This window comes from Cetorhinus maximus, chromosome 2 (assembly GCF_964194155.1).
Source record: "Cetorhinus maximus chromosome 2, sCetMax3.hap1.1, whole genome shotgun sequence".
NCBI classification, from domain to species: Eukaryota; Metazoa; Chordata; class Chondrichthyes; order Lamniformes; family Cetorhinidae; genus Cetorhinus; species Cetorhinus maximus.
Genome location: NC_135880.1, coordinates 31,657,602 through 31,678,169, shown reverse-complemented (window position 1 = coordinate 31,678,169; position 20,568 = coordinate 31,657,602). Strand labels below are relative to the sequence as shown.

The 20,568-nt window shown below is 45.5% G+C and overlaps 1 protein-coding gene across 1 annotated transcript in view; it reads left to right on the top strand.

The window, feature by feature from the left end:
- Positions 1-18,984, top strand: part of LOC144689922 (ufm1-specific protease 2-like) — a 43,273-nt gene extending 24,289 nt beyond the window's left edge. The window contains exons 5-7 of the mRNA XM_078557436.1: positions 6,724-6,916; positions 17,102-17,245; positions 18,814-18,984. Of these exons, the coding sequence (XP_078413562.1) occupies positions 6,724-6,916; positions 17,102-17,245; positions 18,814-18,984 (508 nt within the window). The remainder of the gene's footprint in view (positions 1-6,723; positions 6,917-17,101; positions 17,246-18,813) is intronic.
- Positions 18,985-20,568: the final 1,584 nt, after the last annotated feature.

Genomic DNA, 20,568 nt, shown 5'->3' with positions numbered 1-20,568 from the left:
GGTCAGATGCTGCCTTGATGTCAAGGGCAGTCACTCTCACCTCACCTCTGGAGTTCAGCTGTGTTGTCCATGTTTGAACCAAGGCTGTAATGAAGACCTTAAGTGTCTAATTACTGTCCACTTTGGGGCTGCTACCTGCCTGGCCTCAATTTTGAGGCTGGTGGGATGTCAGGGGTGGGAAGAAGCTGGCGAGTTACCTTTCTCAGGACTCAGATGGGAAAGTGGGCGATACGTACCTCACAGGCCCCCTGTTCCTCATCAAGACCTCTCCCAAGGCCTGTCCCCCTTGGCTGTTCCATCCACCCCTTGGCCTCATGGGCAAGACTCATACCGCACCCCCCACCTCCTTTTCCAGTCACCCCCTCCCGAGGTCTCAACTCCCATCCCAGCCTTCACACCCCCTGACACTTACCTGCATCCTGGCTCCAGAACTTCAACTCGTGGGACTGTTTTTAATCCCAGCAGTGGTCTCAGGGCATTAAATGGCTGAGGGGCAGCCGGCATCAATGGGGATACATTGGAAAACCCATCAGCTGTCAAATTCTGCACGCTTCTACAAAGTTTGAACAGCTCCGACTACACTCAAGAAGCTTAATACCATCCAGGACAAAGCAGCCCACTTGATTGGTACCCCATCCACAATCTCAAACATTTACTGCCTCCACCACTGACACACAGTGGCAACAGTGTGCACCATCTACAAGATTAACTGTGGCAATTCACCAAGGCTTCTTTGACAGCACCTTCCAAACCCATGATGTCTACCACCTAGAAGGACAAGGGTAGCAGATGCATATGGACACACGAACATATGAAATAGGAGCAAAAATAGGCCATTTGGCCCCTCGAGCCTGTTCTGTCATTCAATAAGATCATGGCTGATCTGTTTGTGTTTCGAGTTCTACATTCCCACCTACCCCTGACAACTTTTGATTCCCTTGCCCACTTCCACTGCCTTCTGAGACAGAGAGTTCCAAAGTTGCACAATCCTCTGAGAGAAAAAAATTCTCCTCATCTCTGTCCCATAAGGGTGACCCCCTAATTATAAACAGTGTCCCCTAGTTCTGGCTTCACCCACAAGAGGAAACATCCTTTCCATGTCCACCATGTCAAGATCATTCGGCATCTTATATACTTCTATCAAATCACCCCTCACTCTTCTAAACTCCAGTGGAAACAAGCCCAGTCTATCCAACCTTTCCTCATAAGACAGCCCGCTCATCCCAGGTATCTAGTAAACCTCCTCTGAACCACCTCCAACGCATTTACATCCATCCTTAAATAAGGAGACAAAACTGCACACAGTATTTGAGATGCAGTCTCACCAATACCCTATATAACTGAAGCATAACATCCTTACCTTTATGTTCAGTCCTGCTCATAATAAAGGATAATATCCCATTAGTCTCTTGATTACATGCTGTACCTGCATACTAACATTTTGTGACTCATGCAAGAAAACAACTAGATCCCTCTGTCCTAGGAATCCTGCATCTGTTCTTCATTTAAGTAATACTCTGCTTTTGTATTCTTCCTGCCAAAGTGAACATCACATTTTCCCACATTATGTTCCATCTGCCAGATTTTTTCCCACTCACTCAACCCATCTTTATCCTTCTGCAAACTCCTTATATCTTCTTCGCTACATACTTTCCTACCTATCTTTGTGTCGTCTGCAAATTTAGCCACCATGCCTTCACTTCCTTCATAGAAACATAGAAAATAGGAGCAGGAGTAGGTCATTTGGGCCTTCAAGCCTGCTCTGCCATTCAATATGATCCTGGCTGACCCTTTATTTCAACACCGTACTCCTGCGATCTCCCCATACCCCTTGAAACCTTTAGAGTACAGAAATCTATTTATTTCCTTCTTAAGTATATTCAGTGACTTGGCCTCCATAGCCTTCTGTGGTAGAGAATTCCGTAGGTTCACCACCCTCTGAGTGAAGAAGCTTCTATCTCAGTGCTAAATGGTATTCCCCGTATCCTGATACTGTGACCCCTTGTTCTAGGCCCCCCAACCAGAGGAAATATCATCCCTACATCCAGTCTGTCCATCCCTGTCAGAATTTTATAGGTTTCAATGGGATCCCCTCTCATTCTTCTAAACTCCAGCGAGTACAGGCCTAGTCTGCCCAACCTCTCCTCATACGACAATCCTGCCATCCCAGGAATCAGTCTGGTGAACCTTCGCTGCACTCCCTCTATGGCAAGCATATATTTTCATAGGTGAAGAGACCAAAACTGCACACAATACTCCAGGTGTGGTCTCACCGAGACCTGGTACAGCTGCAGTAAGGCACCCTTGCTCCTGGGAGGCAATGGCGCAGTGGTATTGTCACTGGATTAGGGGACCAGGGTTCGAATCCCACCACAGCAGATGGTGGAATTTGAATTCAATAAAAATCTGGAATTAAAAGTCTAATGATGACCATGAAACCATTGTTAATTGTTGTAAAAACCCATCTGGTTCACTAATGTCCTTTAGGAAAGGAAAATGCCTGGCCTACATGTGACTCCAGATCCACAAGATCCACAGCAATGCCCTCTGAAATGGCCTGGCAAGCCACTCAGTTGTATCAAACCGCTATAAACTCTCAAGAAAGAAATGAAACCAGACAGACCACCCGGCATCAATCTAGGCACCAGAAACGACAACAGCAAACTCAGCCCTGTCGACCCTGCAAAGTCCCCCTTACTAAAATCTGGAAGCCATGCCAAAATTGGGAGAGCTGTCTCACAGACTAGTCAAGCCACAGCCTGACATAGTCATCCTCACGGAACCATATCTTGCAGATAATGCCCCAGACATCACCATCACCATCCCTGGCTATATCCTGTTCCACTGGCAGGACAGACCCATCAGAGGTGGCAGCACAGAGGTATACAGTCGGGAGGGAGTTGCCCTGGGAGTCCTCAACAATGACTCCGGACCCTATGAAGTCTCATGGCATCAGGTCAACAAGGGTCGTGAAGACTCGAAACGTTAACTGATTTCTTCTCCGCCGATGCTGCCAGACCTGCTGGGTTTTGCCAGGTGATTCTGTTTTTGTTTTGATTACTACATACCGCCCTCACTCAGCTGATGAATCAGTGCTCCTCCATGTTGAACACCACTTGGAGGAAGTACTGAGGGTGGCAAGGGTGCAGAATGTACTCTGGGTGGGGGACTTCAATGTCCATCACCAAGAGTAGCTTGGTAGCACCACTACTGACTGAGCTTGCTGAGTCCTAAAGGACATAGCTGCGAGACTGGGTCTGCGGCTGGTGGTGAGGGAACCAACAAGAGATATAAACTTCTTGACCTTATCTGTCGCAGATGCATCCGTCCATGACAATATCGGTAGGAGTGACCACTGCACAGCTATTGTGGAGACGAATTCCCACCTTCACATTGAGGATACCCTCCATCATGTTGTGTGGCACTACTACCATGCTAAATGGGATAGATTTCGAACAGATCTAACAACTCAAGACTGGGCATCCATGAGACACTGTGGACCATCAGCAGCAGCAGAATTGTTCTCGAACACAATCTGTAACCTCATGGCCCAGCATATCCCCCACTCTACCATTACCATCAAGCCAGGGAATCAACTCTGGTTCAATGAAAAGTACAGGAGGGCATGCCAGGAGCAACACCAGGCATACCTAAAAATGAGGTGTCAACTTAGTGAAGCTACAACACTGGACTACTTGCATACCACACAGCAAGTGATAGACAGAGCTAAGTGACCCCACAACGAACGGATCAGATCTAAGCTCTGCAGTCCTGCCACATTCAGTCGTGAATGGTGGTGGATAATTAAACAACTCACTGGAGGATGAGGCTCCACAAATATCCCCATCCTCAATGATGGGAGAGCCCAGCAGATCAGTGCAAAAGACAAAGCTGAAGCATTTGCTACAATCTTCAGCCAGAAGTGCCAAGTCGATGATCCATCTCGGCCTCCTTCGGAGGTCCCCAGCTCACAAATGTCAGTCTTCAGCCAATTCGATTCACTCCATGTGACATCAAACAGCTGGAGGCACTGGATACTGCAAAGGCTATGGGCCCTGACAATATTCCAGCAATAGCACTGAAGGCTTGTTCTCCTGAACTTGCTACGCCCCTAGCCAAGCTGTTCCTGTACAGGTACAACACTGGCATCTAGCCAACTATGTGGAAAGTTGTCCAGATATGTCTTGTGCACAAAAAGCAGGACAAATCCAACCCAGCCAATTACCGTTCCTTCAGTCTACTCTCGTTCATCAGTAAAGTAATGTAAGAGGTCATCAACAGTGCTATCAAGCGGCACTTCATTGGCAATAACCTGATCACTGAGGCCCAGTTTGGGTTCTGCCAGAGCCACTCAGCTCTTGACCTCGTTACAGCCTTTGTTCAAACATGGACAAAAGAGCTGAACCCTAGAGGTGAGCTGAGAGTGACTGCCCTTGATATCAAGGCCATATTTGACCGAGTGCGGCATCAAGGAGCCCTAGCAAAACTGGAGTCAATGGAAATCAGGGGGAAAACTCTCCACTGGTTGGAGTCATTCCTAGTACAAAGGAAGACGATCGTGGTTGTTGGAGGTCAGTCATCTCAGCTCCAGGACATCACTGCAGGAGTTCCTCAGTGTCCTCAGCCCAACCATCTTCAGCTGCTTCATCAATGACCTTCCTTCCATCATAAGGTCAGAAGTGGGGATGTTCGCTGATGATTGCACAATGTTCAGCACCATTCACAACTCCTCAGATACTGAAGGAGTCCATGTCCAAATGCAGCAAGACCTGGACAATATCCAGGCTTGGGTTGACAAGTGGAAAGTAACATTTGCATCACACAAGTGCCAGGCAATGACAATCTCTAACAAGAGAGAATTAAACTATCGCCCCCTTTAGGTTCAATGGCATTACCATCACTAGTCACTGCCTGCCACTCTGAAAAAGACCCATTTATTCCTCTCCAAGCCACACACCATCCTGACTTGGAACTATATCACTGCTCCTTCCCTGTTTTAGGGTCAAAATACGAGCAGCACTGTGAGTGTACCTACACCACATGGACTGCAGCAGTTCAAGAATGCAATTCATTACCACCTCCTCAAGGGCAATTAAAGATGGACAATAAATGCTGGCCTAGACAATGATGCCCACATCCCATGAAAGAATAAATTTTAAAAATGGATAAGCTCTGTGAGTGATTTCAGATACTTAATTGTATTCAGCCCTGGAGGTTTTGGTTATACAACTGTGAAATAGAGTCTCATTTTGAATGCTTGGCTGAGTTTCAAACACACCAATAGATCCAACTCAGCAAGGATTGTTTGTACAGTTGCTGAATGGAATTTCATTTTGAAGGCTTTAGTGGGTGCCAAACTCACTAATAGATTCAGCTCAGCAGGGATCATTGATACAGCTGGCAAGGAGACTGAGAGTTTGTTTTACTTAGTTGACAGTTTTATGAGCTTCAAAGAGGGTAAAGTAGTTTTTTGTTGATTGTTCATTTGATCTGACAGTCTTATGATCTCTTAAGAGGATAGTTGTTTTTTTGAAGTAGGCAGTTGTATGACCTTCTAATAGGACCCTGTTTTTTTGAAGTGGTTTCTGAATATTCTGATTATTTGTTTATTTTGACAATTATTGAGTATCTCAAAGTCTTCTCAATGTCTTTACAGAGTTCAAGAGTTCTGTACAGGGTTAATACTGGGCGACTGGGCATGGAGAGTGATGTGGGATATGGGCATCATGGAAGGTGAATGGAGATATGGGGGCATGGCAGTGAAGGTGATATGAGTAGATGGGGGTGCATGGGGTGAGGAGATAAGGGTGCATTAGAATATGGGGTTGAGGAAGGATATGGAGTTCAATGGTTCAAGAAGGTGGCTCACACCACCTTTTCAAGGGCAACCAAGGATGGGCAGTAATTACTGGCCTACCCACCTACACCCACACCCCATGAAAGAATATTTTAAAATATATATGCGAGGCATGGGGGAGTAAGGGGGTAGTGGGTGAGCGTTAATGGGCCTCACACTAAACTATAGAACTGGGTTGATGTCCTAGCAAACGGAAGTGGGTCTTTTAACCTGTCCACCTTGGTATCCACCCACCTCCGCCTCAGACCTGCTGCAAGAGGCGGAGGCCCCAACTCCAGCCCATCCCCACCATCCCACCATGAGGATACACAGGTGGAATTGTCAGGCAGGAAGTGGGATCGGGAATCGCCTGAGTCATGATCCCCGCCTCCATGATGAAAATCCAGCCCCTTGTATCCAAGAATATTTAGTCCTTCTCCTTTTTGATATCCATTTTGCAAATGGATTCCAGAATGAGTCTCTTAAAAAATCGAAAAAAACACAGAAATCCTGGAAATCTGAAATAAAAAGTAGAAATATAAATACTAAGTAGCTCCATCTAAGATTTTACTGTAGTTCCTTGATCACTGTTTTAATGACATCCCTGCTCCTGATATTTAACAGTAGACTAGAATTGTGAAATTTGAATAGGATAAATTTAATAGAAAAATGAGGTAAGTATTCCATTATTTCCATGTTTATTGAATGTAAAGGTGTTTAATTTAAATTGTGCTGCCATTATTTGGGGAGATAGCAGCAGCTGTTTGGGAAGCTAAATTACTCCTCTACACAATTTTGTGCCTGAGATAAAGTAAGTTTCTTGTCCAATTATGCTATATATCAAATTATGTTGTTTAAATGGTAACTAAAAATGATGTTTTTGACAGGCTACAGGATCAGTTTGTGGAAGCAGTTACTGAACAGCTTTCTGCAATGGACAAATGCATTCAGCGATATGCAAAAGGAAAATCTGTCCCAATGCCGCAAGCATACCACTTTGAATTGCCAGAGAAACCTACTCTTACTACAGTAATATACCCTGCTGGGATCAGTGATGAGAATCTGCAACCGCAACGAAAAGTATGGTTGGAGCCCAGGTCACTTTTTTTCATTTATACAGTCTGTCCATGAATTACTAAATGTTTAAAGTAGCAAATTATTCTGTCAATTTTGGATTGATGCTCATTTATTTAATTGTCACAACCTGTCTTTTAACAGGTTCCAAAATGTGCTTTAGTGTTTAATTAGATTTGAAGTACTTGCAATTTCTGGAATGCTTTTTTTGAATGATTGTTATTAATTTTTGAATGTTGGTTATTAATAAAAAAGTGATTTGGCATGATGCTATCTCCCAAAATAAATGCCATGGTACCCACAGTAGCTAAGTGTAATGTGACATGTGCCCAACATTTAATAAAATTCTTGGAAGCAGTGAAAATGCTCATTTCTGAGCAACCATAAATCACTTGCCAAATTACTTCCTTCTAATCTGTCTCTCTTACACTTCACATATCATGGATTGTTCACCTATCTAAATAAGAATGAGTCACTAAAAGCTAGCATGCAGGTATAGCAAGCAATTAAGAAGGAAAACAATATGTTGGCCTTCATTGCAAGGGGATTTGAGTACAGGAGTAAAGATGTCTTTCTGCAATTGTGTAGAGCCTTGGTGAGACTGCATCTGAAGTATTGTGCACAGTTTTGATCTTCTTACCTAAGGAAGCATGCTCTCACCATAGAGGGAGTGCAACAGAGATTCACCAGACTAATCCCTGGGATGGAGGGGTTGTTTTATGAGGGGAGATTAAGGAAACTGGGCCTGTATTCGAAGAATAGAGGTGATCTAATTGAAACTTACAAAATTCTTACAGGGCATGACAGGGTAGATGTGGATAGGATGTTTCCCCTGGCTGGTGAGTCTAGAACCAAAGGGCACAGTCTCAAAATAAGGACAGGCCATTTAAGACTGAGATGAGGAGGAATTTCTTCATTCAGAGGGTGGTGAATCTTTGGAATTGTGTACTCCAGAGCGCTGTGAAAGCTTAATCATTGAGCATGTTCAAGACAGAAATGGATAGATTCTGGATGCTAATGACAAGGGATATGGAGATAGTGAGATCTGTTTGAATGGTCGAGCAGGCTAGACAGGCAGAATTCCCTACTCCTGCTCCTATATCCTAAGATCCATAGCCATTTTGAAGCAGAACCACTGCACTTGCTGTACTTGGATTAGGTATCAATCCCCCGACAAATATCTTCAGTTTTTCTGCTCTGCCATCAACAGTGAGTAATTGTCCTGCTTGGAGAGAAGATGAGAATATATGAATTAGGAGCAGGAGTAGGCCACTCAGCCCCTCAAGCCTGCTCTACCATTCAATAAGATCATGGCTGAACTGATTGTAACCTGAACTCCACATTCCAGCCTACCTATCTACATCTACTTTAAAAATATTCAAAGGCCCTGCTTCCACTATGTTTTGAGAAAGAGGCCTCCAAAGACTCATTACCCTCTGAGAGAAAGAATTCCTCCTCATCTTTGTCTTAAATGAACGACCCCTTATTTTTAAACAGTGACCCCTTAGTTCTAGGTTCTCCCACAAGAGGAGACATCCTTTCCACATCCGCCCTGTCAAGACCCCTCAGGATCTTATATGTTTTAATCAAGTCACCTCTTACTCTTTTAAACTCCAATGGATACAAGCCTAGCCTCTCCAACCTTTCCACATAAGACTACCCGCCCCTTCCAGGTATTAGTGTAGTAAACCTTCTCTGGACTGCTTCCAATGCATTTACATCCTTCCTTAAATAAGGAGACCAGGACTCCAGATATGGTCTCACCAGTGCCCTAGATAACTGAAGCATAACTTCCCTACTTCTGTATTCAATTCTCCTCGCAATAAATGAATATATTCTATTAGCTTTCCTACTTACTTGCTGTACCTGCATACTAACCATTTGTGATTAATGCACTAGGAAACCCAATCCCTCTGCATCTCAGAATTCTGCAACTCTCTCACCATTTAGATAATATGCTTCCTGTCAAAATGGGCAATTTCACATTTTTCAACATTAAACTCCATTTGCCAGATCTTTGCCCATTCACTTAACCTATCTATATCCCTTTATAGCATCCTATGCCCTCTTCACAATTTACTTTCCTACCTATATTTGTGTCATTGGCAAATTTAGCAACCATACCTTCAGTCCCTTCAAGCAAGTCATTTATATATATTGTAAAAAGTTGAGGCCCCAGCACTGATCTCTGTGGCACACCACTCGTTACATAAAAGTAAAGATGTTATGCTTCAGTTATACAGGGCTTTGGTGAGACCGCACCTTGAATAGTGTGTGCAGTTTTTTTTTAACATTACAAGATTTTTTATTTATTTTTTAATATTTATTTTAGTTTTGGTCTCCTTATTTAAGGAAGGATATAAATGCATCGGAGGTGGTTCAAAGGAGGTTTACTAGATTGATAACTGGAATGATTGGGTGGCCTAATGAGGAAAGGTTGGACAGACTGGGCTTGTTTCCACGGCAGTTTAGAAGAGTGAGGGATGATTTGATTGAAGTATACAAGATCCTGAACGGCCTTAACAAGGTGGACATCGAGAGGCTGTTTACTCTTGTGGGTGAATCCAGAACTAGGGGACACTGTTTTACAATTTAGGGGATGCCCTTTTAGGACAGAGATGAGGAGAAATTTTTTCTCTCAGAGGGTTGTGCGACTTTGGAATTCTCTGCCTCAGAAGGTGATGGAGGCGGGGTCATTGAATATTTTTAAGGCAGAGGTAGATAGATTCTTGTTAGGCAAGGGAATCAAAAGTTATCGGGGTTAGATGGGAATGCGGAAACCGAAACACAAGAAGTGCAGCCTTGATCTTATTGAATGGTGGAGCAGGCTCGAGGGGCCGAATGGTCTACTCCTGTTTCTATTTCTTTTGTTCTTATGTTACATCTTGCCAAGTAGAAAGGGACCCATTTATGCCTACTCTCTGCCTTCTGTTAGCTTGTCAATCTTCTATCCATGCCAATATGTTACCCCCTATACCATGAGCTTTTATTTTCTGCAATAACCTTTGATGTGGCACCTTGGAGAGTTGCTGCAGTGCATCTCGTAGACTGTACACACTGCTGCTACTGTGCATTGGTGGTGGAGGGACTGAATGTTAAGAGGGTGGATGCGGTATAAAATCAAGTGGGCTGTTTTGCCCTGGATGGTGTTGAGCTTCTTGAGTCTTGTTGGAGCTGCACTCAATCAGGGAAGTGGAGAGTATTCGATCACACTCCTGACTTGTGCCATGCAGATGGTGGACAGGCTTTGGGGAGTCAGGAAATGAGTTAGTCACCACAGAATTCCCAGCCTCTGACCTGCTCTTGTAACCACAGTCTTTATATGGCTAATCCAGTTCAGTTTCTGGTCAATGGTAACCCCCAGGATGTTGATAGTAGGGGATTCAGCGATGGCAATGCCATTAAATGTCAAGGGGAGATGGTTAGACGCTGTCTTGTTGGGGATAGTCATTGCCTGACACTTGTGTGGCGTAAATGTTACTTGCCACTTGTCAGTCCAAGCCTGGATATTGTCCAGGTCTTGCTGCATTTGGACATGGATTGCTTCAGTATCTGAGGAGTTGCGAATGGTGCTGAACATTGTACAATCATCTGCGAACATCCCAACTTCTGACCTTATGATGGAAGGAAGATCTTTGATGAAGGGCCTAGGACCCTGCCCAGAGGAACTCCTGGACTGACATCCTGGAACTGAGATAATTGACCTCCAACAACTACAACCATCTTCCTTTGTCCTAGGTATGACTCCAACCAGTGGAGAGTTTTCCCACGATTCCCATTTTCTACAGTTTTGCTAGGGCTCCTTGATGCCATACTCAGTCAAATGTTGCCTTGATCTCAATGGCAGTCACTGTCACCTCACCTTGGGAGTTCAGCTGTTTGGTCCATGTTTGAACCAAGGCTGTAATGAGGTCAGAAGCTGAATGACCCTGGCGGAACCCAAATTGAGCATCAGTGAGCAGATTATTGCTAAGCAAGTGCTGCTTCATAGCACTGTTGATGACCCCTTCCATCACTTTCCTGATGGTGGTGAGTAGACTGCTGGGGCGGAATTGGCTTTTTCTGTACAGGACATACCTGGACAATTTTCCACATTGTCTGGTAGCGTTTTCAGTGCTATTGCCGGAATATTGTCAGGGCCCATAGCCTTTGCATTGTCCAGTGCCTTCAGCCATTTCTTAATATCATGTGGAGTGAATCGAATTGGCTGAAGACTGGCATCTGTGATGCTGGGGACCTCCAGAGGAGGCCAAGATGGATCATCCACTCGGTACTTCTGGCTGAAGATTGTTGCGAATGTTTCAGCCTTACCTTTTACACTGATGAGCTGGGCTCCCCCATCATTGAGCATGGGGATATTTGTGGAGCGTCCTCCTCCTCCAGTGAGTTGTTTATTGGCCACCACCATTTATGACTGGATGTGGCAAGACAGCAAAGCTTAGATCTGATCTGTTGGTTGTGGAATCGCTTAGCTCTGTCTATCACTTGCTTCTTATGCTGTTTGGCATGCAAGTAGTCCTGTGTTGTAGCTTCACTAGGTCGATACCTCATTTTTAGATATGCTTGGTGCTGCTCCTTGCATGCCCTCATGCACTCTTCATTGAACCAGGATTGACCCCCTGGCTTGGTGGTACGGTACACTGCTGCTGCTAGTGGTCTGCAGTGCCTCATGGATGCCCAGTCTTTGCCCAGTTGCTGGATCTGTTCGAAATCTATCCCATTTAGCACGGCGGTAGTGCCACAAAACATGATGGAGGGTATCCTCAATGTGAAGATGGGACTTCATCTCCACAAGTACTGTGTGGTAGTTAGTTCTACTGATACTGTCATGGACAGATGCGTCTGCAGCAGGCAAGTTGGTGAGGATGAGGTTAGGTATGTTTTTCCCTCTTGTTGGTTCGCTCACCACCTGCCGCAGACCTAGCCTAGCAGCTATGTTCTTTAGGACTTGGCCAGCTCAGTCTGTGGTGGTGTTACTGAGCCATTCTTGGTGATGGACATTGAAGTCCCTCACCCAGAGTGCATTCTGTGCCCTTGACACCCTCAATGCTTCCTCCAAATGGTGGTCAAGATGGAGGAGCATTGATTCAGCTGAGGGAGGGTGGTACCTGGTAAACAGCAGGAGGTTTCCCTGCCCATGTTTGACCTGATGCCATGAGACTTGAAGTCGATATTGAAGACTCCCAGGGTAACTCTCTCTCGACTGTACACCACTGTGCCACCGCCTCCATGAGTACAGAAATAAGAAGATAAGACGGGTGAATGTATGGGTGGAAAGATGGTGCAGGAGGGAGGGCTTTAAATTCCTGGGATACAGGGACTGGCTCTGGGGGAGGTGGCACAAGCCGGATGGGTTGCTCCTGAACAGAGCCAAGACTGAGTTCCTAGCAGGTTGTTTTGTTAGTGCTGTTGGGGAGGATTTAAACTAACTCAGCAGGGATGTGGGAGCCAGGAGAGGCTATTAGAAAGTAACACCAGGGTTCACAGAATGCTGGGAGAGGCAGGTAGCACTAAAATAGAGAATAGTAAGTTAATAGATGGAGTCGGAGTAAGGGAGCAAGGAATGAAGTCTAAATCAGGGCTACACTGCATGTATGTGAGTGCACGGAGTATAGTTAATAAAATTGGGGAGTTACAGGCACAGATTGCCTTGTGCGATTATGATGTTGTGGCGGAGACCTGGCTTAAGGAAGGGCAGATCTGGGTGTTAAATATTCCTGGTTACAAGGTATTCAGAAAAGATAGGAAGGGGAAAAAAGGAGGAGGGGTGGCGTTTTTGGTTAAGAAGAGTATTGCAGTACTGGAGAAAGAGGAAGCGTCAGAGGATTCAAGGACAGAATCAATTTGGCTAGAGATAAGGAAAAAGTAGGGTGCAATTACATTGCTCGATATAATATATAGACCACCAGCTAGTGGGAAGGATATAGAGGAACATATCTGCAAGGAAATTACAGAGAGGTGTAAACATCATAGAGTAACTATAATGGGAGATTTCAATTACCCGTATATAGGCTGGGATTGTGGTAGCGTAAGGGGCAGTGAGGGGCAAGCGTTCCTAGATTGTGTTCAGCAGAATTTCCTACAGCATTATGTATCCAGTTCAACAAGAAAGGAGGCACTGCGAGACCTGGTTCTTGGGAATGAGGTAGGCCAAGTAGATCAAGTGACAATGGGGGAACATTTAGGAGACAGTGATCTTTGTATCATAAGGTTTAGGATGATGGTGGAAAAGGATATTAGTCAATCCAGAGTAAGAATGATCAACTGGCAGAGAGCGGACTTCAATGGGGCAAGAACGGAGCTGGGCCAATATAGACTGGAACCAAAGGTTGGAGGGAAAAACATTAGCTGAATAATGGGCTTCCTTCAAAGGAGAGATGGTTTGGGCACAGTCAAGCTATGTTCCTTCAAAAGAGAAGGGTAGGACAAATAAATCCAGAGCTCCCTGGATGACAAAGGAGATAGAAATTAAGTTAAAGAAGAAAAGGTGTGCTTACAACAGGTGCCAGGTAGCAAATACAATTGAGAACCAAGCTGAATACAGAAGGTTCAGAAGGGATGTGAAAAAACAAATACGAGAAGCAAAGAGTTATGAAAAAAGACTGACGGCTAACATAAAAGGAAATTCCAAAGTATTCCATTAGCACATCAAAAATAAAATGATGGTAAAAGGAGGAGTAGGGCAGACTAGGGACCAAAAAGGGGATTTATATATAGGCCACAATTTTTACCTTGATGGGCGGGTGGGCCCCACCGGCTCAGCGGCGGGCGGGCAGCCGAACTCCGCCGCCGAAATGGGGCTCGCCGCCATTTTGAGTGGGCGGGCCAATTAAGGCCCACTCAGCAGCCTGCCCAACAGGAAGCGCTATGCGCTTCCTGTGCAGGGGTGGGGGAGGGATTCCCAATCTGTCAAAGTGCACTCTTTCACGCAAGGGCAAGGCTGTTGATGTGCTGTATATGGACTTCCAAAAGTGCCACACAACAGACTTGTGAGGAAAGTTCTAGGTCATGGAATAAAAGGGACAGTAGCAACATGGATACAAAATTGGCTGAGGGATAGGAAATAGAGAGTAATGGTTAATGGCTATTTTTTGGGCTGGAAGAAGGTTTGTAGTGGTGTTCCACAGGGGTCAGTATTGGGATCCTTGCTTTTCCTGATATAGATAAATAATCTAGATCTTAGTGTACAGTGGACAATTTCAAAATTTGTGGATGACACAAAACTTGGGAGAATTGTAAACTGTGAGGAGGACAGTGTAGAACTTCAAAAGGACATGGACACATTGGTGGAGTGGGCAGATAGGTGGCAGATGAAGTTCAATGCGGAGAAGTGTGAGGTGATACACTTTGTTACAAAGGACATGGAGAGACAATATAAAATAAAGGGTACTATTCTAAAGGGTATGCAGGAACAGAGAGATCTGGGTGTATATGTACATAAGTCATTAAATGTGTCAGGACAAGTGGAGAGAGCTGTTTCTAAAGTATGCAATATTCTAGGTTTCATTAATAGGGGTATAGAGTATAACAGCAGGGGAGGTTTTGATGAACTTATATAAGACACTGGTTAGACCTCAGCTGGGGTGTTGTGTACAATTCTGGCCGCCACACTATAGGAAGGATGTAAATGCATTGGAGAGTGCAGAAGAGGTTTGTGAGAATGGTTCCAGGGATGAGACACTCAGTTATGTGGAAAGATTGGAGAAGTTGGGACTATTTTCCTTGGATAGAAGTTTTCAAAATCATGAAGGGTCTGGATAGAGTAGATAGGGAGAAACTGTTCCTGCTTATAAATGGATCGAAAACCAGAGGCACAGTTTTAAAGTGTTTTGCAAAAAGAGCAAATATAAGGTGAGAAAAAAACTTTTTCACACAGCATGTTGTTATGGTTTGGAATGCACTGCCTGGAAGTGTGGTGGTGGCAGGTTCAATTGAGGCATTCAAGAGGGCATTGGATGATTATTGAACTTGAAACAATGTGCAGGGTTGCGGGGAAAAGGCAGGAGATTGGCAATAAGTTAAAATGCTCAGGCAGCCAGTGCAGACACAATGGGCCGAATAGTCCTTCTGAACTATAACAATTCTGTGATTCTCTGCTGGGCCTGTCCTGTCCCACTGGCAGAGCATTACCTTGGGCCTCTGGATTACCAGTCAAGTGGTAATACTGCTACACCACCACCTCCATCCATTTCCACTGTAATGTTCCAAAATTCAAGGCTTTGATATTACGTTGTTTTGGGTTGGAATAAAGAAATAAGAAGAACAAAGAAATTTTCATAAAATTTAGCTGAAGGGGTTTCCATACAGGTAGTGCTTTTCTTAAAAGAATACATCACATGTGCCAAAGACAGGTTGAATAGCGCAAAGACTTAGGAGCCTATTAAGCACTTGGATGGCTTGACTGGAGTTTAATCCATGCCGTGTCAGCATAGGAGACTTTCTGACATCTAGTCAAGATTGCCCTATTCATTGGGCATTGCCTTACATGCAGGGCTATCTGGAATCTAGATAGAACACTCCCACTCTGTTAGGAACATGAGTAGGCCATTCAGCCCCTCAAGCCTGCTCCACCCATTCAATTAGATCATGGCTAATGAGTACCACAAGTCCATTTACATGCCTTTTCTCATATGCCATGATATGGTTGACTGATCAGAAATATAGCTGTCTTCTTGAAAGTTCAATTGCCTGAACATCCAATGCCCTTTGGGAGAAAGAGTTCCAGATTTCTGTCACCCGTTGTGTGAAAAAATACTTCCTGATTTCATTCCTGAATGGCTTGACACTAATTTTAAGATTATGTAGAAGATAAAAACGCTAGAACATAGGAGCAGTATTAGGCCATTTGGCCTTTTGAGCCTTCTCCACCATTCTATACAATCATGGCAGATATGCTACCTCAATTCCATCTTCCCACACTCCTCAGATACAGAATCAGTTCATGTCCATATGCAGCAAGGCCTGGACAACATTCAAGCTTAGTGGCAAGTAACATTCACACCACACAAATGCCAGGCAATGACCATCTCCAAAAAGAGAGAATCCAACCATCTCCCCTTGCCATTCAATGGCATTATCATCGCTGAATCCCCAATATCAACATCCTGGGGGTTACCATTGACCAGAAACTGAACTGGATTAGCCACATAAAGACTGTGGGTACAAGAGCAGGTCAGAGGCTAGGAATCCTGCAACGAGAAACTCACCTCCTGACTCCCCAAAGCCTGTCCACCATCTACAAGGCACAAGTCAGGAATGTGATGGAATACTCTCCACTTGCCTGGATGAGTGCAGCTCCAACAGCACTCAAGAAGTTGGACACTGTCCAGAACAAAGCAGCCCACTGGATTGGCACCCAATCCACAAATATTCACTCCCTCCACCACTGACGAACAGTGGCTGCAGGGCGCACCATCTACAAGATGCACTGCAGGAACTCACGAAGGATCCTTCAATAGCACCTTCCAAACCCACAATCACTACCATCTACAAGGACAAGGACACATGGGAACACTACCTCCTGGAAGTCCACCTCCAAGCCACTCACCATCCTGACTTGGAAATATATCGTCGTTCCTTCACTATCGCTGGGTCAAACCACTGGAAGTCCCTCCCTAACAGCATCGTGGGTGTACCTACACTACATGGACTGCAGCAGCTCAAGAACGAAGTTCACCACCACCTTCTCAAAGGCAATTAGGGATGGGCAATAAATGTTGTCCTAGCCAGCAACGCGCACATCCTGCAAAACAATAAAACAAAATCCGCAGGCTTCAATTTCTAGTATTTAGTTTGGACTTCAGCTCATTGCAAAGGCCCATGGCCATCTACCATTTAAAATGTATATGTGCTTTATGCCTTTCTGATCGCTATCAATTGCGAATATTTGGAGGATAAAGGAAATACAGGATAGAATGGAACTGCAAACTGTATATTTTCTACAGGATCTTGTTATGCAGTTCTAATTCTGGAACTGTTGCGAATCCTAGCAACTGCCAGATCTGTGGCTGCGCTCTGTTATTAGATAAGTCATGGTAAGGAGAACCAAGATAATGCAGAAATTAGAGCCTTATGGAATTTTGATAGCTGTTTTAGGCTAGAACTATTTGTATAGTTTTGTAAAATCACATCCTTTAAATGTTAACCTAAGGATCTCATGACTAAAAGTTGTGCATTTGTTGATGTGTCCAGGAGCTGCATACGCAACTTGGTCTATGCAATATACCATTGCTGCGCCGTCCCATGGCTTATTATTTTCCAAGTGATCTGTTAGCAAATAAGTACCTCATAAATGTACATCAGTATATTCCTGCTCTGGACCCTGATGAGTTCAAGGTACATATCTAAATTTACAAAGCTATATACTGTTTAAGTAAAGCAAAATGACCACAATAACAGAATTATTTATCATTACAAGCATTTTTATGGCCTGAAATTTTTGGATGGCAGGGTCTCGTTTCCCGCCATCCAAAAGAGTTCCCCGCTGACTCCAAGCGCCCCACATGTATTTCACGTTCGAATGAGCATTAAGTGGCTGCAGGCGGTCCTCTGGTCCTCAGTCGGGAGGAAGTCACGCCTTAGCTGCTGGCAGCTCTCCAGTCCCTGCAGCGACAGCGCTGTAGTGGGCAGAAGAAGAATTACAGGAGGACACCTGAGACGAAGGCCAGGATTTTCCCCTCGGCGATTTGGGGGCGGGGCCCGCTCGCCAAGGGGAAAATGATGTCGGGAGGAATCCCCGATGTCATCCTGGGCCATTTAAATCCTCAGGAAGGCGGGCGGACAGCGAAATCAGCTGTCCGCCTGCCGACTTGTCAATGGCCAATTAAGGCCATTGACAGGCTAATTAAGATAGTTAAATACCCTGCCCGGCCAACCTTAAGGCTGGTGGGCAGGCCAGGAAGATTATTAATGAAACATCATCCACTGGCGGGATGAAGTTTCATTACCGTTTTGTAAGAATTTAATAAATTTTATGAGTTTGTTATCAACATGTCCCATCTCGTGTGACATTGTCACATGAGGGGGACATGTTAATAATTTTAAAATGTCTCTATTTTTTGACTTTACTTACCTTTCACTAAACTGCCTGAGACAGGACTTTGCCTCAGGGAGCAGAGCGCACTTTAACAGTTGGGGGTTCCCTCTCCCCACCCCCGGAACAGGAAGCGCATAGGAAGCATAGCATACTCAAAATGGCAGCGGGCCCCATTTCAGCGGTGGGGTTCAGCTGCCCACCCGCCGCCGGGCCGTTGGGGCCTGCCCACCAGCCAAGGGCTAAATTCTGCCCTAAGAGTGGGTACCGGAGGCCCAGGTAAGTTCAAGGGAGCCCAGTGCGTTGAGGCTAGGGAAGACCTGGGAAGAGGTGCAGGGGGTGCATGAAGGGGCAATCGGGGTCTCAGGGGAGAGGCTGAGAGAGGTCTTGAGGCCACTGGACTTTAAGGGGTGGGGGAGGGGGTCACCCAACTTCAGAAAGGGCTTCTGATGAATGCTCCAAGCCCTCACCCCCAACTTCTGCCCGAGATGTAACTCTGTTGATTTTCACCTTTCCCTCAGCAAGTTCAATCCTCCCATCAGCCTAAAAATTGAGGCTGGGTGGGAAACAGCCTTTAAGTGGCCAATAATTGGCCATTTATGGGCCTCAATTGGGCAGGGGCAGGCTTCCATTCCAAGGCCTTGCCCAGCCCAGCGTAAACTTGCTGTGTTGTCTGGGTGGGCGGGAACCTGAAAGGAATCCTGTTCCTTCAATTTCGCACTCCCCTCCCACCTAAAAGCCCACCAGTAGGGGAACTTAAAATTCTGACCAAGGTTGCATTAGTCGGCCGCAGATGAGGGGAAAATTATATTTTGAATCAAATATAAGCACTTTTAAGCTCACAAGTCATGCTTTATTTACTTTGGAACAGGTTAATCTAGTGCATGGATCCTATGCGTTTCATCACTGCTTGCAGGACAATGAAGAAGACAGTGGATGCGGTGTTCTATACCATTGCTTGCAAGTCGTCATCTCCTGGTTCAACTTTCAGGGGTACATTGACAAACCTGTACCTACAATTAAGGAGATGCAGGAAGTATGATAATCCTTTAAATTAATATTAATATTTTTTACACTTGCCTGGACTTAGAGGAATCTTTGAAAAACACAATTTTCATGTTCTAAAAAGGGTTTTGTTTAGTCATCATTTCACATAGTACAGTGACAAATTCACTTTGTGAAAATTTGGTTGCTGCATGATCAGATAATTGAAGCCCGAGAGTATCAGATTAAATCAATTAAATAGCTTGCTTTGCTGGCTTTTTAAACAAAATTTGATAGGGGAGGTTTCACAAAGTAAAGGGAATGCCCGGTGTAATGCCACATGATGGCAGAGCCAGTGAGGATTTTGGGGTCATAAAAACAGAAAGTGCTGGAAAAACTCAGTAGGTCTGGCAGCATCTATGGAGAGAGGAAAACAGAGTTGATAGCTGGGATTTTCCGCTCCTGTTTGCAGCGAGCATCATGGCGGTCGGGCGGGGAATAGAATTTGGCAGGAGGGACAGAAATCGGTTTCAGGCCAGTGTGAAACCATAGTGCAATCATCCGATGGTTTTCACCATGGTGGATCACGAAATCCGCTGGAGGCCAGCCTGAAACTGATTTGCATCCAGCTAATGGGATGTAAATAAGGCCCAACCCGAATCGTCCCCCTCAACGCCTGATTTACCATTACGTTGGTGGGAAAACACGCCGGCCCAGAACACATCTAGACAAGCGTTGCTTGAAAAAGTCAGGACTTATCTTTAGGGCCTTGCTCAGATCGTGGACATCTGAGGAGAAGAAGATGCCGGAGCCCTACCACTACCGGACCCTGGAGGGAACACGTGCATCACATGCTGGGTGGATCCTCATGCACACGGCTCCGCCGCGAAGCAGCTCTCGGAAGGAGGAGCTCTCCACACAGCAGCTTCGACTTCGCTGAGGCTTCTGATCTCCATGCACTTCGCTGATGGTTGGAACCTGCTTCGGGACTTCAGAGGCAACTCCATGGGCTTGCACCATCTTCCAGGGACTTCGCCATAGACAGGTAGGGATGAGCGGTGAAGGTGGGGCTGGAGGCAGAAGAAGGTCTAGCTGTGAGTGGGAGAGGAGGGTGTACTGGTGGGGGGGGGGATGGAGGATGAGGTTGGGAGGGGAGGGGCAAGGTGTTAGGGAGGAGGGGTGAAGTTTGGAGTGGGGAAGGTGTTGGGGGGTGAAGTTGGGAGAGGGAAGCTTTTGGGGGTGAGGTTGGGGGAGGGCAAAGATGTTAGGGAGGGGTTGAAATTGGGACCGGGGGCGAAGGTGTTAGGGAGGGGCTGTTGAAGTTCGGGGGGGGGGCGGGGCGCGAAGATGTTATAGGGGTGAAGTTGGGTTGGGGTGAGTGTGTTGGGGGAATGATGTTGGGGGGATCATGAAGGTATAAGTGGGGAAGAAGGTGTATGGGAGAGGAACGTGTACGGAAGGGGGAGGTGTATGGAGGGGGGAAGGTGTAAGGATTGGGAAGGTGTACGGACGGGAGAATGCGGAATGGGGGCATTGAATATCCAGGTGAATGTGGAAAGGAGGAGTCTGTGGTCAATATGAGCCTCCTGGAGAACGAACTCAGGGTGGGCATGGCAGGATGGAATGGTGAGTGTGAGAGGGG